The 25,327-nt window shown below is 38.4% G+C and overlaps 1 protein-coding gene across 1 annotated transcript; it reads right to left on the reverse strand.

The window, feature by feature from the left end:
• Positions 1 to 4,115: 4,115 nt before the first annotated feature.
• Positions 4,116 to 25,327, reverse strand: LOC140230121 (epithelial sodium channel subunit gamma-like). Its single transcript, XM_072310319.1, has 14 exons — positions 25,245 to 25,327; positions 19,884 to 20,089; positions 18,159 to 18,335; positions 17,497 to 17,601; positions 16,857 to 17,108; positions 15,185 to 15,347; positions 14,021 to 14,136; positions 11,767 to 11,930; positions 8,693 to 8,900; positions 7,693 to 7,765; positions 6,239 to 6,296; positions 5,895 to 5,968; positions 4,986 to 5,061; positions 4,116 to 4,475 (listed from the first exon to the last, which is right to left on the reverse strand). The coding sequence occupies exons 1-14, from the start codon at positions 25,325 to 25,327 to the stop codon at positions 4,116 to 4,118; spliced, it is 2,115 nt and encodes a 704-aa protein (XP_072166420.1).

The raw sequence follows: 25,327 nt of genomic DNA on the forward strand, positions 1-25,327 counted from the left end.
CCAAGAACTCCAAGAACACTCCAAGAACACGACGAGTTCGGTCTTTTAATTTTAACCCTTTCACCACAATTGGTAAGTTTTTGCAAATAACTTTCCATTGTTTTATTTTCCCATATCAAAATGATAAGAAATTATCGCAAAATAATGGTGACGATTTGTACAAGATAAGGTTAAATGATATTTGAAGCAAATGCTTACACAAACAGAAGTACACTTTATTCAAATCAATTCAATGATTCATTTATTTCTATCAAAGAAACAAGTACACACTCGCACAAAGCATTCATTCTCATAATCATAGATCCACATGTCATGAAGAGCTTGCTTCCAAAAGAGGCTAAATCCATCATTTTTCAATGGATTTAGCTCCATTTGGAAGCAAGTTTTTCATATACATGTATAGAGCTATCTTAAACTCCATGGAATCAATGTCTGTTGAAATAACACTAAGTAATGCCGATAATATCATAAAGCGTAGCCCTATTCGCATACCATCTCTCAGCTGGCTCCAATAAATGAAATAAAACCGAATAACCGCATAATGGCAAACGATTCTTCAGAATCAAACCTAATAATCGTTCATTTCTAGATAAAATTATAATATAGGCGAGTTGAATAGCATACAAATAGCGAACGATGTGTGTGTGTGTGTGTGTGTGTGTTTGTATGCGTGTATGGGTATATCATGTGTACATATAGGCCTACTTCATATGCAAATGATATACTTACATAAAAATAAATACCAAATATGCACGATAAAGGGAGGAGAGAGAGAAAGAGAGAGAGAGAGAGAGAGGGAGGGAGAGAAGTAGAAAGAGATAGAAAAAAGAAAGGAGAGAGGGAGATGTATTTTGATTTTTGTTTGAATAAAAGTATGCATGGAACCGCACAATGAACTTATTTCCTCTTTTTTTTTGCTTGTCAGCTGATGAAACCCGAAAGTGCACCCCCCTTTAGAGAATTCCTGGATCCGCCCCTCATGTTGTTTACTATCTGGTAACCTGTCCCTTCGTTACTGGTAATGACAATCCATTTATATCCTAAATACGCAATCTGGCGTGTTCCGACTCCGCCTCATCATGACATTTTAGTATACTTAATTATTGAAAAGTGCTTCGTTGAGCAACTATGGTTTTTGGATACATTAGCAGTGTGTGTGTGTGTGTGTGTGTGTGCGTGGGTGTGTGTGTGTGTGCCTTTATCAGACGTAGGGAGATATACTTACTCTGCTGTGATTAGAGTATGAAAACAATCAGCCCTTCTGTCTAACACGTTTGCATGTTGCAATAATTTCTATTCATACTGTCTTTTTACAGACACTCTTTGGCTCGAATTCACAAAGGCCGGCAAAATTCAATCCCTAATGGATGCTGCTACGTTTCATCTTTAAGAGTCTTAATTTTTTATACTCCTCTAAAATTTGAAAGACCACAGTCGAGGCAGGCACTCTGAACAATATTACTGGTTTGCCTTAGTTTACCTTGGGTTTGTTTGTTTATTTGTTTAAAATCAGCAGGGCCCCATGCACAATAGCAATGAAGTAAAGCTATTAAATGAGATACGAATTAACATATAAAGAACCAATAATCTACTTAATGATGATCGCTCTACTTTCAAACATAAAACAAAGCATCAGACTGCATACTGACCATGTGTGAATAGTAGAAAAAAACCAACAACAACAACGTCAAACACAAGCTACCGCCATCGTGACCACAGCTTGAGAGTATAATATGCATAATGGCACCCTTTCTCGTCATTAAAAAAAGACATTGTATCATTACCGTTTCCATTTTATTTGTGATTTACTACAGTACACGTGAAAAAAAAAAAAGAACATAGATGTACATTATGGGCACCCCGTATACATCTTTTGGTCATAGTGGCTAAATCTTTACAGCTTCGACAGAGCCCGCAAAATCAAACAAAAATAGCACCTTAAATATGCTTTTTTGGGTACGCAGCGTCAAAATATTCTTGAAAACACCTTGGCGTGTGTGCATAATAATTATAGTGATAAAAACATTTTAAAGCAAAGAAATGGGAACAACTGTAGTTACTCTGGGCTGAATTTGTAGGAATGCGAGAGATCATCATACAACCAAAGGCAGGACGCTGGTCAATTCAATGAGTAACACGTGAGAATGTAATTGCTTTTATCTACTTATCATTTTTTTCTCTCACTTGATTCGAAGAGTTAGTAAAACTGGCAATCCGATCGACTCTTAATAAGTAAACTACATACAATTAACAAATATAACAAATTATAATATAATATATTATTATAATATATATATATATATATATATATATATATATACATATAATATATATAATATACTGAGTTAACAAATATATAACAAAATAAAAGCTAATTAACAATTTCACTCACTGATAAGGTTTACGCTTCAATGTTCAAATTCTTAATTTTTGCAACGTTTTAAAAGTTACTGGATTAAACTGACAACGTGAAGGCAGAACACCTAAAAGGATAATAGGCCTGTAGTTTTGCTTGAGATAGGGATTCAGATTTTAACATTTTGCAGGATAATGATTAGAAACCACTTATGAATTATGTGTAGAAATACTGTATTACGAGAGATCATTCAATTCTATAGGAATTCAAAGTTTATTTACTGAAAATCGGATTTAAAATGGCTGAGATATCAAAAAATGAAAAAAAAAGTAAAACAATGGGTACGTCCTAATAAAAGGCGGGTCCCACCAGGTCCTTTTATCAGGACCTGTTTGTTGTTGGATATCACAGCCATTTCAAAACCGATTGTCATGAAATAAACTTTGAGTTCCTCTAAGAATTGTATGCTTTTTCATAGTAAAGTATAAAAGATTTCTCATTATTTCACAATGAAATTTGGAAACCTGAAGTCCCATCTAAGCCAAAACCATATCACCCCTTTAAGGCAGTTATTTCAAGCTACAGAATATAACACAATTCCCGTGATGGTCGAAATACATCTCACCTGCTTGATCTGCAAGTATTTCGTCGATATGTGCACGGTAAATGATCTCGTCTAAAAAAGGTCGGTTGGAATTAATGTACCACATGAAACACGGGCGAATTAGTGAATTAAATTAGCACTGTCTATTTCGTGCCTTGTTTCTATGTGCACGTGACATTCAGGGGAGTGGAAAGTCAAGCGGTCAAACAAACTTAAAGGGATGGTATAGTTTTAGTTATGGTCCTAATAAAAGGTGGATCCCACCTTTTGTTAGGACCATACTGTTTTTGGATATCTCGGACATTTCAAAACCGATTTTCATCAAATAAACACTGAATTCCACTTAGACTCGTAAGTCCTTTCATATTTCATAAGTGGTTTTGAGTATCGGTTTTGAAATGGATGAGATAGTTACAAACAAAGTGGTAATATTTTATTAGCACCACAACCAAAACTATACCATACCTTTAAACGGTATAAAAATTGAAGCCGCCATCAAAAGGGACTCGCCTTGTCTCAAGGCCACTCCGTAAGGTTACGTACGACATAGACACGGTATGATAATAGGATAATAATATAACACAGTTCTTCTCATTAACGACATTTCAAGAGAAATGTACAGGCCGCCCAAAATGTCAGGGATGTAACAATGACAATGTAAAAATAACAAAGAAACAGACAACAATGATATCGTAATTTTCCCGTGGGCCTAAGATTATCGCAGTTATTCATGTTATTGTTGAGGTAATGCATTCAACCTTAACACTCGTGAAGAACACAGCTCATTTTGGATGGAGATATAGTCAACTTCAAATTCCCTTCAGACACACCTGGTCTCCACAATGTTTTGACCGGTCTCCACAATGTTTTGACGAAGGTCGATTTTCTTTCCTGGTTCTATACATCTTGTAAAATATATCGTACAGATGTATATTTAACACGCTTATGTAAACGAGCAAAGATCAACACTTATCACCAAAGTAGACCCTATGGTCCCAGCTTAGCTATAAGGCTCTGACCATATATCTGATGTTCATACTTACGAATATGACATCAGAATACAGTCTGCTCTATAGGCAAGCAAATTGAGCCGAAAATCATTTTTCTGTAACTTTTTGATTGATATCGACCCAGGTTTCTTTCCTCCGCAATCAGTCACATGTTGATGACGATTGTTCCTTGCGCCACCAAAACGGTGAACACAGTCAATGACGCAGTAAGAACCAAGAAACACACAAGAAGTAAAACAAGCATCACTCGATACACTGTTCGATGGCTGCCACGCGCGTTCTGTGCCTTTGGAGCTGACGCGCTCGTCTGCGCGCTGGGCGTCGCGTAATCCTTCCGAGTTTCTTTAGTTTCTTCTGCGATGGACGCCGCGGGAGGGCGACAAAGTTTTAAACCGCAGATCTTCGAGATTCCGACGAGGAGGAGAATGATCTCGCCGAACGACATGAACGACATCCCGATGTAGAGACCGAGGATGCCGCCAATATCGCCAAAGAGACTCTCGATCTGTGAAAATACATGTATACACAATTTCGAGAACGTTCATAGTGACTACGAAAACGCTATCGCTGAGCTATGCATAAGATAAAAAGTTAGGCCCCTAATGATGTGTCCTCGCTGTGGAACCGTACACATTTAAACAGATTACCAGATTTTCCTCAACTTTGCAGACTTGTTCTACTTTTTTTTTTACACTCACTCAATGCACTCATCAATTTAGGATGGACTTTTCCTAATTCAGTCCTATAGGATTAGTATTCAGCTATCAAAACTATAATTATCCCTATCATTTTTTTTAATCTATGCATAAATAGGAGCTGATGAATGTGATTATTTTTCTCCCGTTTTTCGTTAAGCTGTCTCTTGATTTTTTATAAATGACTTATAAAATAAACAAGCACAACGGATTACACTTCACACACACGCATACACTTTTATATAATTATGTTTATATATCGACGAGTAAATCTCCAGCTTCGTCTACATTGCTGTGTCTACATTGCAAGCAGTTCTTACCGTATGCACGGCCACTTGTAGGTTGAGTTCATAGTTCAACTGCTCGTAGTAAACGACCAAACTGACCAGGTTTTTCCTGTAGGCATATCCGAAATTCAGAGAAAATTGTATTATATTTAGTTACGTATTTACGATGCACTTGTTTCTCGATATGATTAAGAGTCTATTGTTTATCAAATTACCTCATCTAAACCATGTTGATATGACTGTGAGGAATATTATATTTCAATGAAGAAGATCGGATTCCATGGGGATTGGAACCCTAAACCTTCGGATTGCCAGACCAGTGCTCTTCACGACTGATATATAGAAAGCCCATGTACGGTATTTGTCCCTGAGTATCCCTTGCTTGTGAGATCAGAAGGTATACATGCATTATACACCCGACATAAATAAGCTTGAAGGACAAAAGTCAACTTCGTAAGAAATGCGAGGGATAACGATGAAGTGAAGCAGCTTTCAAAATGAAAATAGATGTAATACAAATTTCTACTGGTGATAATGATGATGACGATAATAATAATAATAATAATAATAATAATATTAATAATAATAATGATAATAATAATGATGATAAAGATAATAATAATAACAATAATAATAATAATGATAATAATAATGATGATAAAGATAATAATAATAACAATAATAATAACAATAATAATAATAATAATAATAATAATAATGATAATAGATAACAACAACAATTATGATGAAATAGTGATATGTAACAATCTATACTACTAAAATAATAATGATAACAGTGATAATCATAATAGCATCAACTATTTCAGGATTCTGACAAATCTTGGCCTGAAGCGGTTGTTATAAAAGTAAACCAAGTTACCATTTTCGAATGGCTGAGGACAAGGCGTGTTTACAGGTATCAATTCTATATTTTATTCATACCGAGTTGATTCCATGTCAGTCAGTATTCTGGCTGCATTCTGGCTTATCGACGAGAGTTGAGTGGCAAGGTGTTCCTGTGAGAGAGAGAGAGAGAGAGAGAGAGAGATAAAGAAGCATAAGATGCAAGAAAACTCTTCACGTGTTACTTTTTAACACTGATTTCACTGCAGCTTTGGATTCCAGTGATGCAAAATATGGGAAATTAAGGGTAGCCTGTCTTTTTCCGGTACCATCGATGCAATTAAAAGATAAACAGTTTAAATTCTACTACATGCAGATAAAAGATAAATAGCTTAAATTCTACCAGTTGCGGATAAAAGATGAATAGTTTTAATTCTACCCACCTCGTATCTTTCTCCGGGCCATAATGCTGATGATACCGAGTGGCGATAAGATATCTCTCTATCAACAAAGAGTAGATGAAAGAAGAAAAGACGGTAAATTGTAAGTAAAGAAAAACAGAAAACACCACCACGACGACTACCACCCTCACCACCAACAACAAAAACACCACACCACACCCAACATCACCACCACAAACAACAACACCACCACCACCAATATAACACCACCATCAAAACCAATATAACACCACCACCACCACCACCACCACCACAATCACCACCAACACCAACTCCATCACCACCACCACAACCACCATCACCAACACCACCACCAACGCCTCCATGTAACGCCACCACTTACACCACCAACACCAATATAACACCACCACAACCACCAACATCTCCAACATCTCCAACACCGACACCAACACCGTCATCATCACTACGACATCAATATAACACTACCATTTACATCAATATAACACCACCACCAAAAACAAACACCAACACCACCAACAACGATACCACCAACGCTAACACCAACACCACCATCACACTACCAACAACAACATCGAAAATATAAACAATTGCTATCACTGTTTCTCTACCGTTCTTTGGTCCCCATCTTACTGTTCCCTTCTCTGTCTCACCGCCCCCCCCCCCCTCCTTCTAATTCTAGCTCTGTTTCTACTTATCATTTAATCTAACTTAGAGCCCGGAAGTGAATGTTCAGATTTTGTGTTGCCTTAGTATTTCACATCTTGTTTAGATTAGGGCTTTTTATCGGTAGATCTCATTAAGACACATTTTCCTATTCATAAACCGTTGCATACTTCGTCTATTGTATATCATTTGTTTCATATTTCTGTTACCTAAATGTAAAGTGAAAATGTAAATAAAAAATGTCTTGAACTGTCCATCGAGTCAATAATCCATGTTGGAATTTCAGTAATCAAATCAAGTTAAACGAGAATAGAAAATCAAATTTAATCAAACTTTTATTCTCATAGAGAAACTAAATGATATATCCCCAAATGCTGATTGTTGAAAAACTACCAAACACTCTCTCCTCTTGATTATTATTGCTGGTTGTTCTCTTACAATCACTGTTTTCAATACTGGTCTACGATTATTGGTATCAACATTGCGTTAGTGAACGTGGCACATTTAACATCCCAGGCATGACAGGGCTTTAAAAAAGATTATTGCAATGAACAAAAATTAAGTAAACCTAGGTGGACATATTGACGCATGCGTGTGAGAAAATCATGTTTTAACCTTGTTAAAATGAAATTTGGAGCTATTATTGTACGATTGCACATGTATAATCATAAGTAGTCATGGGTAAGTGCGCATGTAATTGTACACTCGCGTTTAGACCCAGAATAATCCTGAGCAACTTCATTGTCTAACCACATAAGATGTAAATGGATTTAGTGATCCGTTGTTCATACTCGCAAGATATCGGGCATTCGCATCCTAGTGTGTTCCTTTCGTAGAGATACTCGACCAGCTGCTGACACTTTTCTAAAACGAACACACAAAATATCTCACGTTAACAAGTTTGATCCAAATTTGATGGATGATTACTTTAAACAGTTACAAGGCTATCTGCTTAGAAAGTGCAAAAATCACCTTATCACCATGATAAGAGCAAGAAGGGAGGGGCGGGGTCGCGGTACCTTCTAGTTTACTCGCTTTCCATAAAATGGAAAAGCAAAGACCTTTCACTTGATCACTTCTCCCATCTCCAAGGGAGATATAATCTCTTTCTCTCCCCCCTCTCTATCTTCCTACCTCAATCTTATACACACATATTGAAAATTTGTCCCCTTTTTCTAGGTTCCATTTGTTTACCAACTGAAAAAGAAGAATGAAAGAAACGAAGAAAGAAAACATGGCAAACGGAACTCACTCAGAATATCCCCGTTCCCCCACATACAATATTCTTCAGACCATTTGACCAAAAATTGCAGAATCATTCGCATTATTATCATTATATCCTATCTATTGTTATCATCTGTTTTACTACTACTACTACTACTACTATTATCATCATATTTATTATTATTATTATTATTATTATTGTAATCGGTAAGCTCTCAACAATTCAACATATTAATTTTTCGGGGGGGGGGGGGGAGGCAGTCTGCAACAATCAAATATGGGCATTCGCACTTTTTTTTTTGCACCCCTATAGACATGTTGCTTTAGCTTGTCTGAATAAATACGATACAATACAATACAATACAATACAATACAATACAATAATCATTGTGAGATAATGAAATAAAAAAATCTTCCGATTTGTCTGTATAAGATAACAATAATTAATGTTGAACTATAAAAAAAAAATATTTTGTCTACTTTGTGACTTAATCGGATGAACTGACATCGCTTTGAATTCATTCTGTTAGATTTAACTTTGAAAGGATGTGGATTTGAACCACAAACCTTGTGTGCTGTTGAGTGCACTGCACTGGTTACTGTCAATGATCCTCACGTCAGTGATGCAGTCACACAAGTCAAGGAGCGTCTTCTGCAAGCAATGCTTCTGGCAAGCCTTCTTGGTGTACGAGAACTCGTCCGCCGTGAAGTTTGTGTTCGCTCCATTCGCCGTGCACGGTTCGCCGTATCGGCCCCCTAGACGTGTTATGTTGACCTAATGAGGAATTGAATCTCGCTTCATTACTTCATGTTATAGTTACTTTATCTATAACCCATCGCCTCCCAGTCGTAAGCCCTCTCAAAGTTTATCCATTACCACCCCTGCTGGAAAAAACCCCCCAAAAAAAACCAAAAAAAACAAAAACAAAAACACACAGTGCCCCAGAGTGTGAGACACAGCGCGAATACAGTGCGATATCTCCTCACACTGTTAAACTCGAGCGTTTTAACAGTGTGAACACAACGTGAGCCATCAATTCACAGTGTGGATCAAAGCATTACTATGTGAACACTCTGTGAAATCCACACCACAGTGTGAAATCATTTTCACACTGTTAAATCGAGTGTTTTAACATCGTCGCCTATGTGAACATTATGTGAACACAGTGTGAGACCCTGTGTTCATTCCAGTAGGGATATCAGGTGGCACAACTCTTAAAGACGCTATTAAACATGACAAAATATTGGCATATACAAAACTACATGTAAAACTCTTTCATAAAAATAAAACTTGTACACTAAGTTTCTTGCAAAACTGTATCGCAGAATCCAAGGCTAGCAATGAATGGCTTCAATCTTACATAGATCATACACATAATCATGTAGGCTGCTTGAGCAACACATCAAATTCAACGATTTCCGGCCTCATAACTATAAAAACAGGCAAAATTTTAGACAGAGAAGCGATACTGCTCTTGAGATCCGCAGAATGTTAATCGAGACGCACTGGTAGACTGCTTTTGTAATGAGTCAAAGTCCAATGTTTTGACAAAGTCAGTGTAAGCAGACATTTTCTGCCAGTTGAAGTCTGCCAGTCTGCCAGTTTTGTAAAGTTATTCAGTTCGCTTCGCCAGTTAAGCACAGCGTCACATGATTTACCCTAAGGGCGTTAAAGATGTTATTCTCCCATGAGCATGCTTTGTAATGAAATTGAAGCTGCGCCTTTTTCATTATGGGGAAGATTTGCTAAAAATAGAATGTCATTTTCACAAACCTTCTGCATTCCACTACACATTGTCTTTGTAAAAGAACCCTTTGACGTAGCAGTCATTATTACAGCGTAAACAAGCCGTCAGGGAAGACGAACGAGCTAGGGTGGTGCATGATTGATTGTCGACGCCAACAACAGCGTGAGACATCTTCTAACAATAATATCCCTTCCTTGAAAAAAAAAAATGTTCTGCCAAATAAAGTCTACCATTGCAATATAGGCTTCACACAGACTGACATCGTTAACACAATACGTGCAGTGATAACGCTATACCTACGTAACCACACGTCCCCCCCCCCAAAAAAAAAGAAAAAAAAAAGAAAAAAGATTGGTTAAGTTCATAACAAATGCATTCCGTGGAGGACAGACTCAACTCTGATTATGTTCTGCTAGGACCGCGAATAGTATGCAAGGGAGGATAACTATAAACCGAATACAAGGATTCAATCTATATTCTTAAGCAAAGTAAAAGTACCTTAACATAGAGGTTTAGCCATTAAGAATGCCACTGCGGTAAATAAGTCATGGAGGATTTCTCTTTAACGGTACAAATCGCCTTCTTTTCATAATCTTGTTTTCATAATAATGCTCATAATTGTTATTACCACAAGAATTGTAAACACCGAAAGTTTTATTTGAAACACAAAACTCATGCAGTGATGTGAATAACTCATCATCATCATCTGAACAACTCATTTCTGACGAAGTGGAGTGTGCGAGCTTCCTTTACCACTGGTCTGGGCTCCGTCCCTTTTTCCTTGGTGCGATATTTTGCCAAATGCGACAGACCAAGAGATGGCTCAAATTTTCTGATTGCGATAATCTTCGGACGTCACGCCCTCTTACGGCTTGTCGCGTATACTGAATCAGAGACTGCTATACGTAAAAGAGTCCAGAAACTAGACTATGTTACCACTGGTTATCGAGGCCGGTCCAGCGGCTATGAGTCGTTACTTCTATTTTTTTTTTTTTTCCGGTAGAAACAGGTTTTATAAACGGCTTTACCAAGGGTTTTTCCCCCTCCCCCCTTTTTTTGGTCTTTGTTTGTTTGTTTGTTTGTTTGTTTGTTTGTTTGTTTTTTGCTTTTCTTTTCTTTTAGAGATCATAAATGCAAAGCTGTTTTGATTGTGAGAGCTTTTTTGAAAACCACAAATTTGTTCTTTTCGAAACAGGTTTCAGCCAGAAACGTGTCTCTAGAACCGAGATAAACGCAAAGCTGTTTTAATACAGCTTTGTACTGCGCACGCAGCTGTATAAGACCCCTTCTCCTTGGGTCAAACGGCGCAGTGCAGCTGCTGCTAGCTGCGCAGTGACTAGGCCAGTTTTCGTGTTGGCGATGACTTGATAAACACGTTTGCACAGGGTTTTGGAAACGAGTTTTGATGGTGGGTATGGAAAACCGTTTCAAACTGGAGAAAGATGATAAACGCAGCCTATGACTTGACTTGTCTGGCTTTTCGCCCTTTTACCAGTGACTACTCATGTAAATAACAAGAACGTCAAAGCGGAAGAAGAAAAATAGAAGAATAAAATAATTTGTAGTTTTTCATGTGTCTTATTCATGCCCTTCATCTCAAAGAGAACTGCATATTCCTTTTTCAAAGTGCCACGGATATGCTTCATAAGTTAGAATGTCCTGACATGAATAGTGATTTTAATGATAAAATTATTGTACAAGTAACGCTGGCTCCGGTATTGCAATGAGTGACGAGAAAGAGCTCGTGGAAACTGTTTACGCCCTCTACGACTGCCATTCTATGATCCCGGTGGACAACTGGTGGACATCGATCATGAAATTTGTTCCCAGATCATTGTGCTTATTATTTTCGGCAATAACAGACTAATACACTAAGAGAGACTGGTATCAAACCTTCCGCAGAGCTATGGTCGTTTTTTGTCCCGTAGAAGCCGTAATACCGTCATCTTCCGGAAACGGCTGCTCTGTGGGCGGGTGGATGGACACTTTCACGCCGGAATCCGAGGTTAGCAAGCCAACGTATTCGGGGTGTTCCACAAACAATGTTAAGTGGAGCCCTTACCAAGAAGGTAATGGAGAATATAAAGACATAATGAAAACCAAAACGATGTTTCTTTCCAACACAAAGGGTAAAAAATGTTGCGTCATCACTAGCTTCGATTCTTAAAAAGTTGTACGGCAGAAAATTATCATCAATGCGTTAAAAATAATTCTAACTGTATCTCGAGAAAACCCAACGTCGAGTTGTGAGGAGACACTAAGACATGTATAAATGCATCTACATATCGTACTAACGCATCTGTGTAAATGTATAGAGGCAGCATGCAGCACCACACCAGGAGTGGGGCAGGGAGGATTACCCCCCCCCCCCCCCACACACACACACACACTTCACCTAGGAACATTAATAATGAAAAACTCCTCGGATAACAATTAAAGAGAGAGATTAAGTTTGCGCGCACACAAACGCACACTAAACCCACTCTGTGGTCCCAAGATGCAATGTACCTATTGTCTGCGTGGACACCTGAGAGTTTTATCACATAACGAGCTAACTCCATTCTTGTTCAGTTGAGCTATTTTTGATTAAAGCTGCTAAAAGAAGTAAAGAAATAATATGAAATACAGGATATTCTTAATCATAACTTTTAGAGTATTCCTTGTTATACAAGTGAGGTATTACTGCAAAGGTTTAGTATTGCTCTATCTGATGATGGACTTGCTTTGAAATCTTTAAAAATGGCGTTTAGATCATTTTGCAATGAAAATCTTCATATACTCCACACATCGTTGCTTAAAAGTTTGTCTGTTAGATCATTTTAATGTAATTCCTTTTACTGTAAAAAAGGCAACAACTTTTAAAATATTCCAAAATCATATTAAAGAGCACATTTATTCGTCAATGGGTCTTACTGGCTAATCGATTTGATTTGTGTTTTCAACACAGAATAAAAAAGGTAACAAAGTATAAAGTATAGAGAGTATATAAAAGGTAACAGACTATAGACAGGTATAATGCTATATGCAGGGCGTGAGCTTGTTTAAAGTTAATTATGCTGATTTTTTTAATGTTAGGGATGGGGGAACGTTTTTTTTTTTTTATTTGTTCGTTTGTAATTGTGTAATTAGTAGTTTATGTAGTAAATGATTTAGTAGTAAATGATTTGTAAATGTACCTGTAACTGGATCCTCCTGAAAAACAGTAAGCCATGATGGCAATATTTTACTGAGTGAGGCTTAGCCGGGGGAGGGGGGGGGGGGGGCCTCCGAGGCCCCCCCCCCCCTCGACGTTTCGCACGATGTATCGCTATCGCGAAAAGCTATCGCCGCGACGTTTCATGACTTTTTTTCTTTCGAGTCTCCTGCATCTTTTGACACCAAATTTGCGATGCCCGGGCGCGCGGTTCCGAAGTTGCGCATAAATATGTACGTGCATGTCAGACCAAACATTGCTCAAAAAAGGGAATTTGTGTACAATTTCAATGCAAACCGTGTTTACAAGCAAATTTCATAAAAGCATTTGGGGGTTTTATTGATTAAAAACAATTCAGAACATATATTTTCTTGTTCGGAACAATGCCGCGGACAAATTTCATCGGAAAACAATGAAAAACATAAGTCGAAAAACAAAGAAATACATAAGAAATTCAAAAAACAATAAAATGCTTCAACAATTTTTTCTGATTCCACAATTTTGTTCCTTACATTTGCTAAGGACAATAAAAAGAACATTTACGCAAAAAATGTGCCTGTTTTGAGCTTTAGTTAGTGATTTATACCAAATTGTCTGATCAAGTTTCATGCATTATTATGCATTAATTAGCATAATTAAGAAAAAATTATAACAAAAAAAAATCAACTGCATGGTACTTTAGAATACATCATGGGCAATGTGTGTGCCAAATTTCGTCGCGATCGCGCGGTCGACGACCGAGATCTGGAGGGGAGGGGGGGGGGGGGGGGCCTGGGAGGCCCCCCCCCCCCCCCGGCTCTATCATCTACCTAAATAGCCCGGCCCAGTTAAGGCTAACATTGTATTATTTTTCATACTTGTAATGCTTAATTGATTGTGACGGAAATAAATTAACAAACAAACAAACAAACAAACAGATCACAACAACTAATGACTGATATTATGAATCCTCACCATACTGAGCGCCCGTCTTGCCCGTATTCCGGACGTCTGTCCCGTTTTCGGTCAAATTCCCGCCATTGAATGTGAAGCAGTTGCCATAATCTCTGTGCTGAAACATCCTGAAATTTCTGAGGGTGCAAGGAGTAATGAAGATGACTCTGGCACCAGCAGCAAATCACAGACACAAACGCAATTTTGTAGCTAACTGTATGCAGGGCTGATAATTTTTTTTTTCTTATTTTTTTTTTTTGGGAGGGGGGGGGTCAAAAGTATTATATACATAGTAGGCCATTGAGCTTTAGCTTTTCGCGACGGGGACGTTCAAAGGAAAAAAACAAAACGAGTTTTTCACTACGCGTTCAGGGACCTGTTTTATCAAAAGATAAAATCGATTTTAAATTTCCTTACCACACAGGCTGTCATAAACTTACAGTTGAAATCAACTATATAATAAATTTCAACTCTTCATATAACAGAGCCCTGGGCCATTCTTATGTCGGCACAATTTGCGACATAGGGAGCTACTCACTGAAGTGGAGCTACTTTATGCACCGATCACAATTATGGGGGCGGCATTTTACTTTTTATACGTTGCGTCCCAGCGTAATCTAAAGCTATTTTTCAGCACGACGCAGGGAGAGGAGAACGTCCAGCTCAAGCGTCGTCTCAAGCGTCCGCGCTGCAAATCTACAACTCCCTAATGTGAACTCAAGGTCTTTCTAGAAGTTCTGTCAATTAAAGTCACTTTCTTTAATCAAACAAGTTCTGTTGATGATGGCAATTGAAGCACGTAGGGTGGATCATTCTGGGTATAGGGTAGCATCATAACAATGTTTGAACGAAGTGTAAGCAATTATTAAAATAATGAATTAGCGTGAGTTGACCAGGCAATGGGAAGCAGCTGGCGCGACTCGGAGATATTCGGAAATTCCCGTAAAGGATTGTGTGAAGCTTCAACACTGATCTCTGTGTAGGAACACACACAACCGAAGAATCTCGACTGCAGTCGAACGTCACCGATGAGCACAGCAAATTTCGTGTGTTTCGATGTAATTATTTGCTGACGGCGCGATACATTCTAACACACCTGTTTCAGTCGTGGTTTTCGAATAAACATGAATAGATCGATAGCAGCGAATTAGTGAAGACTGAAGAAATTGGGACGTGCCCTCCTACCTGTAGCTACATGCTCGCCTATCGAAGACACACTGGAGAATGAAATCCTCGGGCTGGTGGCCGTACACTCGAAGCTCCTCCAACGTTGGGTTCATCAAATTCTTTACGTCATAGAAATCTGGGTCACGTGACTGCTCAACAATCGCATCCCAATCACTGCTTCCTGTCGAGAAAATTCAAAGACCTATGGATGCACACTCCACTTTGTATACACACACTGTTTTTGTGTGAGGACTGAAAATAGGTGAAATGGGCTCACCTAGCCAATCTTGACTTTTTCATTTTTTTCTGAAAGAGCAAAGATGGTCTTCTTGTACATTGTGCTGAAATTTGGGATCATAAAATGGGCAGGAAAGTGTTTTCTAGCACTTTATCTTGAACATTTTTGGGTAGAATAGTGTCATTAAGTGTGTCTTTACAGTCCCCTTTTCATTTCTTAAAAACCTTGTACACACTCTTCACTTTCAACTATAATAACTTTTGAAAGGATGACGCTACTGTTTTGAGAATTGGCATTAATTATGGACAGAATGTATTTATAAGGCATGCTTAATTTCAGTTTAATCTGATAATCTCTTCATTGTTGTTACTCCGGTGGTTTACATCCTGTTTTTGGACAATTCATGGCACAGCTAGCGTGGTTTGGAAAAGATTAAGCGCCTGAATGGACTTTTTACTTTAGAGCCTCTTTTCTCAGTTCACACTTTTCCAGAGTGTGTGCTTTCTTTCCAACATTTAGATAGGTTAGGAGAGTCCATTTGAATTGAGTTATACATCATTTTAAAGCTAAGAGTTTGCTCTTTTAGAATCTGCCCTTAACTAAAAATCCATGTTTGGCGACTTTTTGTTTGTTTTGTGGTGCAGGGTCACATATTTTACAAACAATTAAAAACATACAAAAGACTTTGATTGACAATTTTCCATTGGCGATCTTCGTAATAAAATGGTCACAACCATTATGTCACCCAACACCGTCTTTTTGAATCCTGCGATGTTGTTTATTATTATTTTTATTATTGTTGTTGTTATTATTATTTACATTATTATTATTATTATTATTATTATTATTATTATTATTAATATCGTTATTGTTATTATTATCATTTTTATTGACTGGCTGTATATATATCAGTATTCTTTCTTTTTGCATTTTTGTTTCCGGTGGCAAAGATAATTTTTCATGTTTTTTTTTTTTGTTATGTCAAGGTATATTCTACAACGACGAAATATTTTGAAGAAGGTTTTAACATTCATGTATTCACTTACAATGTGATCGGCTGCCAAACATGATGTGGAAAGCCCTCCAACAGTGAGTTACACAATATTGCTTATTGCAAGAATAGATATGGGTTTATGCAAGTGCTGCTCATGACTGAATAATGATTGTTATTACTATTATCATTATCATTATGATTATCATTATTATTATTATCATTATCATCATTATTGTCATTATTATTATTTTCATTATTGTTGTTATTATTATTGCTTTTGCTATTATTATCATTACTGTCATCCATCTTCTTCTTATTTTTATTATTATTTTTATTATTGCTATTACTATCTTTATTATTACCACCACTACTATTATTACTGCTATTTTTTTCAGTATTATTATCATTATCATTATCATTATCATTATCATTATCATTACAATTTTAAGCACTCTCACCATCAACGCCAACAAAGTTTGGGTCGTAGAAGTCAAAGTCTCCCCCAGCTAGCCATCCACTCTCTAAGAACGAGAATGTGTTTGCCAAATCAGAGCTGCTAGACGCTGCCGACATCGCCTGGTCGGGCGACAATGGCGACGATGACCACTCCGTCTCGTTGGAAGACAAAGGGTTCGATGACGACGGTGATGATGTCGTAGTTGATCCCGTGGTCGAGGTTTCGGTTCCGTTCAATGATGGCAACTCGTCTCCTGTTAAAGGGATATACATTTCGTTTCTTGAAGTGTTAGATAAACCGAGGAAATTGTTCACGGCATTGAACGTGAAAGTCACCATTTCTTCCCAAGCCCCTCATTTCTTCTGTCTATTATTTCTTCATTCCTTCCTTCATTATAGTTTATTCATTCATTCATTCATTCATTCATTCATTCATTCATTCATTCATTCATTCATTATATCAATCCTCCTGGATCCTGAAGGATTACGATTAGAAGACAAAAAACACTATACAGCTTGCCATTAAGTTATAATTGAAACAAATTTGGAGAAAAACAAGAGAGCTTTATTCGATCACAGAATTACTGAAGTCAGAATGTAAGCAGTGAATCCGACGGAAGGGTAATGCTGTACAATACACACCTGTTCCCTCTGGGGTCTCAGCGCTGTTGTTGGACTGGCTGGTAACGTCTGCCAAATCTCGATAGAATTCACTACTGAACCACCAGGAATAATCGTCCGTGGCACCTAAATAGAAAGAAAAAATATATATTTGATCAAATAACATCAAATCATAATCATACCTCTACTGCAACCACTGGTACTTATTGCTAACACTAATGTTTAAGACAGTGAAGATTGAACACTGCCTATCAATGATCAAGATGATAATTATGATCATGTTCACAATAATTGCATTATAACAGTCGAATACTCACATCATGCCTGTCTACCACGTGAAAGCGCCAACGGACATCACAACGATTTGTCGTATCCTCACCCTATGTACTGGAATGAAACGAACTTGCTATTGTCTCAAGGCACTACTCCACTACACTTTTTTTTTCTTTTTTTTTTTAACAGTCTGGAAGCAAAAATTCACTAGGCCCATATCAGATAAAGTCGTTGTCTGCTATAACTTTCAAAAGTATCATGCTTTCATATTGTTTTGTAATGATTACATTTAAAAAAAAAAACAAAGGATGAGGACCCTACGAGATTCTACATGCAAACGAACACATATACATACACACACAAACACACAGATACATAAATACACACAAAGATTTCCCACAATATCTTACCTGTTGAGGTTCCGTCAAGCTCGATCAGGTCTTCGAACCTCGTGTTGACAAGCCGCGATCTCCGCATCATGTTGACATTACAGAGAGTGATGGCTGGAAACCGAAGAGACGACTCCGTGATGATATCCGTTCTGGTGGTATACGGGTAGGACATGAAGTCCTGAAGAAGTTTTGTTCCTGGCAGGAATTATAAGAAACGCGCAAAGCTAATAACGGCTACTCTCGCACTGTGTAATACGTATAAGATAACGAAATTGAGAATAATGTCTCAGACACATTGCTTATGATAAATACTGTGGATGTTCTTCGAGTATAAAAAGTGAAGTTTCCCTCCAAAGAGATTATGTTCCATTCAGTTCAGTTCAATTTGAATGTTTGACCAGCATATTCCATTCAGTGTTGCTTTAGCAAATGCGCATGCTATTGCGGTTAAGGAAAATACATTGTAAAGGCTGTTCGCAGGAAATGAGGCGCGGTCAGAAGGCGCGGTCAGACTGGGGAAAGATCGAGAAGTTTCAGATCGCGAAGTTTTGGCCATTGGTACGCGCGCAAGAAAGAGTGCGCCGTCCGATGGTTAGTGATTGTGACATAACAAAGCACATCTGTACATGACAACGGCCTCGCGCTTCGGAAACACCGCCCGCAGACAGATCGAGAAGTTTCGCAGGAAGTTTCGCTGGAAGTTTGCGGACACACTGGCAAAACTTCGAGATCTTAAAGATCGCGATCTTAAATTTCGCGATCTTTTGCCAGTCTGACCGCGCCTCATATGACAATTTCTTCAAAATCTGTTACTTTATTAGTTCTGATTCATCCCATGTGATCTATGCTCATTGAAAGACAGCTATCCTTACCGTATCCGGGCAATTACCCCGAGAGGGCAATTACCCCCCGGCCAATTACTGGTTGGTGGTAAGGCTAGAGTAGAGATTAGGGTTAGGGTTAGGTTTAGGGTTAGGAGTTTGGGTTAGGGTTAGGGTTAGGTTCAGGATTAGGATTACGATTAGGGCCAGGGGAAGGGTGCGGGGTAATTGCCCAGGGGGTAATTGCCCTAGACCCATTCTTACTAATGTTGCAGATTCCGTATCTACAGAGGGCAATATACAAAGCTAAAACTGAATACCCTTCGAACGATTGTCCGATCTTCCAGACATAAATTCCTTATATATTTCAGTACTATTCATGTATTCACCAGCTGTTCACTGACTAATCATTGTTATAATCATGATTTGAGAAACGTCAACATATTAAACGTTATGATGAGGAAAGGTACGCGCCAATCTCCTAAGGCATATATCAATTACCATATACATAGTTACAAAGAACCAGCAAAATTGTAGCCCGTTTATCTGTTTTTTTTTTTCCTTTCGAAGAAAATTATCTGACATGCATTAAATGGGCGGTCACAATTCAGTTACAACCGCGGACATGCACCATGCATGCCAATGTCGTCAGAAAAAATTGATCGGTCAATCATTAGCAGTAAATAAGTAATGGAGGAAAATTCATACTTATTTCTACAGAGTGCCTCCCCTTTCATCTCATGTTGCACCATCGCACTCATGACCTTGGCGTTAAGCCTTAATAAGATTCAACAGTACTTGCGCTAATTTGACGGTAGTCGTAAATGTGGCCTATAGTGGAGGACATGCACGGTCAGGCTGTACTTTTGCAATTTCATACCTATATTTATCATGCACCCATACATCTATAACATTTCATTACCTTGAAACAGAAAGACTCCTAAACACCCGCAGAAAGCGCAGATCCAGAAGAGCTTTTCGACGACCGACTTGGCGGAGTAGACGCGTGGGATGCCGTGGGCCGTGGTCGTTATGGCGAAGTCGCCCAGGAGAGACGAGACCGTGGACGGTGGATCATCTTTCACATCAGAGCTTCCTAAGCAGACTTCGATGTCCTCATCATTGCTGCTTAAAACGTCAGAAAGTTTGAAAAGAAAATGATAACGACAAGAGGGAATATACATTGTATGGAATGTAAGAATGGTGGAAAACCGAAATTAATAACTTTGCATGAGAATTCATTGATATGTGTTTTCAGGTATTCATCTGTGAATACCACTGAATATGATTGGTGGTTGCTATGGAGATATGATTTGACCTTCCATGCACACTCTGGTAATTTTTCCAAACTTGACCAGATCATAATGAAAAATCTCCGCTAATCCAAATGTTTTATTATCTTTAACACATTTTCCGACATTGTATTTCCCTTGCAGTTGAGTACAGCATTGAAGGAAAGTTTAATATTTGGAGAAATGTATGGGCCAAAGGGAAAAATATGAATTTGATATATTTCCTATGGTGTTCCCTTGTTTAAATTTGACTACGTCAGTGAGGTGGATTTCTGCCCCCCCCCCCCCGTCTCACTGACTCCGTGTCTGAGTGCCTTATAACAACTCTGCAGTATAATGTAATTGTTTGTACCGAATAAATTGGCACAAAAAAGTGGTTCGAGTAGGAAGAAGCTGCAGTGACAATGGTTCTCACGTGACACTAGGCAACAGCTGTATTTTTTTGTTTAATTATCATGTATCGTTGATAGCGTGCTGCCAATTTCTATTAAGTATACCTTTCTGTGACGTCACGGACGTGGTCCCAACCAACTGATTATTTCGTTGACTTCATCCTTACCTATGGGTGTTACATTATAGAGCCTGCCTGTGTCCTCGTCAGGCTATTCTGTCTGTGCGTTCATCAATTAATTGTTGTATAATTCATACAAGTGCACACTGTTCCCACATAATACACGCACACACGAACGTGTACTACCGCCATTTTCATGGCTTTTATCTCTTTTTTTTTGCCATAAAACATATGTAGTTACATGTGTGCATATAAAGGTGATGTAATTGGGTATGCATGGGAATGATTGTCACTACTAAAAAAAAAAAGTCAATAATATTGCAAAGCTCTTTAAGTGGCCCATAGACTTCACATCACGTGACATCTCCGTACTCTTCTCCATTTCATATTGAAGTCCATCTCTTGAGTCTGCTAAGTAGGGATAGCATTTCATGATGCATACCTGGGTTTAGTGTATAACATTTTAATTATACTATATGTGGCCCTTCCATTATTTCCCATACACATCATACCAATATCTCTACTCTCTGACAAAAAAAGAAGAAGAAAATAAATGAAAACGATAATGGAGATGAAGGATCTAAAAATGGGTCATATACTCTGCTGACTTTATGCATTATGCGGCCGAATTATGCCCAAATATTTCATATGCGTTCACTTTCTATACATGATGTAAAAATGTAGCAAAATAATAGTACCAAAAAAAAAAAAAAAAACTTGCTCGAAAACTGCTTATCCAGTGTAACTAACAGTGGTGGGTGGTGGGCCAATGAAATAAACTGGAGTCCAAAGGGACTTGAGTTTTTGATCCTAACAGAATCTTCGTCAACGGCAAAATGAGAAACATTGGAACATAGGGAAAGACAGAGTAATAACATTGAACACAACAAGCACAGTAAGAGCTATCTTCAAGCATAAGAAAGTTGATTATAGGAAATGTACTTGTATTTTTAACAATGTTCAAAATGCAGATTATTGACGGAGGAAGAGATAATGCACTTGAGGATTCCTGAGCAACCTGTGAGGTGTTATTGACTTAAAGCCCATACTCTTTGAGAGAGAACAAAATAAGCAGTAAGATAAGCAACAGCAATGACTTGTTTTAATATGAGTCAGATCACTCAATTAACAATGAGCAACAATAAGCAGATAAGACTAATTCAGAACGATCTTTTGCGACATTGCTCAAACACTATTACAGCATTTTGGATTCAGACTTTGTTATTATTAACGAGAAGAAACTTGCTCAGTCGTACAAACCGACATTACTCGAAGCTTCAAGTTTCTCACAACTCGCAATCTCATTATGATATTGTAGAGAATGATTTTCTCAACAGAAGGATAATAATAATAATAATAAATAATAATAATAATGACACTAATAATGATAATAGAAATATTAATAAGGATGAGGATGATAATAATGATAACAACAATAATAATAATAAAGTCTTATTTACCCAGGGTAGCCTCTTCAGTGTTGCAACTGCTCTACAAGAGGGAACTGCTATCATTATTACCATAACGTTGCCAGGTTCCCATTCATACATTTGGGTCGAGAGGGACACAGTTGGACTGAAACATCTAGTCCAAGAACCTAAGCACATGGCGGCATTCGAACTCGGGTCCTCCGATCGGGAGTCGGGAGTCTTATCCACTATGCCACATCGCCCCCCCCCCCCTAGAAAGATAGAAAGTTTTGGGTGAAATTAAGAAAACAATGACCTTCTTGATGTTATGATGTGTTTAATTTATTGCTGCCCTGCCTTATTTTACAGATAACTCGGTGTCCTGGAGAGGCATCGTTTTCACTCGTCCTCGATTGACGAGGACGTGGCCTCTTGACCCGATGGGTCAAGAGGCCACGCTACCTGGAGGGCTTCGGCCACGTAAGCCTACTTAACTCTTGAGAGGACCAGTGAGATGAAACTCACTGCGTGAGGACGGGAGAAATGTCGTTTGTTGGGACAATGAATGCACTGGCTCTTTAGTAAACATGGTGAAGGTTGACAGTCCATTAGCCTGTTATTATACTGTGCCCAGGCTATACAGTATATACAGTGGCGAATCCAGAGAGGGGCGCACTGAGAGCGCCCCCCCCCCTCTTTATTTTGTTGCTAAATCAAAAGAAAACGACAATGAGATGAAATCCGAAAGTAACCTCGGAAATATAGTTTGCGCCCTTCCCCCCCCCCCACCCTTTTACGGAATTACTGGATTCGCCCTGATATAGACTATATGGAACTACTACTAGACAGAATGTAAGAGCTAGGTACGTCACACAACAGACCTGTATGAGAGACTATGCTTCACGATTTCGTAAGCGAAAGCCGCCAGCAAGCTTCGCAAACTTGCTGCAATCAGCTGACAGCCATATCGTTATCTACGTGCGGCATGATTTCATCACCTCAAGGTCCCAATCCTATCTTTAATCCCAGCGAATGTTTGACAAGGGCGAGGCGGTACGGACAATTTTTTTTTTCCACATTCATTTAAGAATTTCACTTTCAATTACGTCACTTGGATATACGGGACTACACATACTTTATACAAAACCTTATTTTCATGACAATAATATTAATAAATAATCAAAAATATTCGGCAATCTAAAAAAATGGACGAAAGCATGGCCACAAGTAGTACGCCTTTTTGCGACCTAATAGTAAAACAATAAAATGCAGAAAACGCAAATACTCGCTTTAATTCTATAATTACTCGCTATGTTTTTTTTTTTTTCTGTACAAAAGGAAAAGATGAAGTGGTGACAGAAAATATATATAATCTGGATATTTTACAACTGATTGACAAATTGCCCAAATCGATGTAAATAAGCACTAACGAATTGATCAGTGTTTTAGTAGTAACCATGGTAAAAAATACGTACGCCCATGATTTTTTTTTTTAATCATGGCTATTAGGCCTATACTTCTATAATACGTGATCAATTCAGTGCTTGATGTTTACGCCGATGTAGGGCAATTTTTCAATCAGTTGTAATGAAAACATCTCGATGGAAGAATTTCATGAATTTGAATCTGGATATTACCTTTTACTGCTCCGTGGTATATCTTCAGCTTTCATTTTGCTTGATCAGACTGAGTAAGTAGCAATAGCTTCTTGCAGCAGAGAGAGCAAAACCCGCAATCACTGGTAGAGAAAAACTACCAGACGCCCATGCCGCGGCGGCTCCACGAACTTTGCATGAAAGCGTGCGCTTTGCGTGTGCAGCGCACTGAGCAATGTAAGAGCACAGACGTAACAGAGGCTTGAATGTATAAGACTTTCACTTGTTTGTTTTCCTAGTGTCGCCGACTGCGCCATAAAAATACATGTCCTTCTTCATGATTGTATACAGACCTAGCCTTCCCTCTCCATCTCTCTCACCCTCTCTCCTCCTCCTCTCTCCCCCTCTCTATCTACCTCTGTTCTCCTCACATTGTTTCGTTTAAACCTTTCTGTGTCATTAGGCATTAAGTCAAATTTGCATAGATTTTACATACAATCAACATGAAAAGGAAATTAATGTAATACGCAGAGAGATAAAATATTACGTAACATATGCATATGATAGTTCATCATACTACATGATTGATTATTCATCTCTATCGTGTTAGTGGAATGCCTAGTAACTTCCGATGTAATAAGAGTGAGTGGGACTGGAGACTAATTGCTTTTGTTGCCAAACAAACGAAAAGTAAACTGTTTCCAAGACTGACACCAATCCTCTAGTCTAGTGTTGGTCTCCGAGGCGATTTCCCCTTCACACGTTAATCTGTGAAGTCAACACTATTAAGGGTAACACCATTGTGATGCTAAACGGTGTGATTGTTGTTATGCCTAAAAAAGTTTCAGCAACGTTCATGCGACATTCAGACAGAAACTCAAGATACTTTCGCCTGGCCACCCTGACATGTTTAATTTTGTATGATTCTCAATTTAATCAGACCTCTAATTCAAAAAGGCGACGCAGTACATAATAGAGCAATATTTCATTTTCTTTTGATTCTCCTCTCTCTTATACACAAACTATAATCCTACATACGACATACATACATAATCCTATATCTGATCTGCTTTCTCTGGCTCAATTTCTGTCTACCTGTCTGTATGTATGTATGTCTGTCCGTTTTTCTGTCTGTCCATGTACCTTGTCCCTTTTCGTCATTTATTTTTTTTTTCTAGCTCGTCATCATACCCATAGCTATCTCTCAAGGATAACGATCGAAGAATGTGAACAGCTAGCCCTGTGAGCCTTGTCCCTCATCCCTCCCGCTCGACCGAACGTGGCGGCATTCGTTTCGCCCTACGAGTCCCTGGGGGAAAAAAAAAATAATGACTATACTGCCCTCGCTCGTTGTACATGTTGTAAGCAGGTAATGACTTGTCTTGAGTCCGAGCACAGCAGCGTTATTTCTCAATCTTACCTCTGCATTGACATAGACATAAAGTCCCTTTTACCGACTTTCACAGATAGCATCACGGATCATCAAGGATCGTCATCCCGGGATCATCCGTACACGGTTTCCGGCATGACCGTGTTGACCCCATGAAGTCATCCGGCAT

This window comes from Diadema setosum, chromosome 6, assembly GCF_964275005.1.
Source record: "Diadema setosum chromosome 6, eeDiaSeto1, whole genome shotgun sequence".
NCBI lineage: Eukaryota > Metazoa > Echinodermata > Echinoidea > Diadematoida > Diadematidae > Diadema > Diadema setosum.

Excerpts from the sequence above, each read along its gene's own strand:
- LOC140230121 (XM_072310319.1), bottom strand. The coding sequence starts at position 25,327 with ATGCCGGATGACTTCATGGGGTCAACACGGTCATGCCGGAAACCGTGT. Across the intron at positions 17,109-17,496 it reads TGAGACCCCAGAGGGAACAG|GAGACGAGTTGCCATCATTG; the intron begins GTGTGTATTGTA and ends TCCCTTTAACAG. Across the intron at positions 11,931-14,020 it reads CAAGACGGGCGCTCAGTATG|GGCTCCACTTAACATTGTTT; the intron begins GTGAGGATTCAT and ends CTTCTTGGTAAG.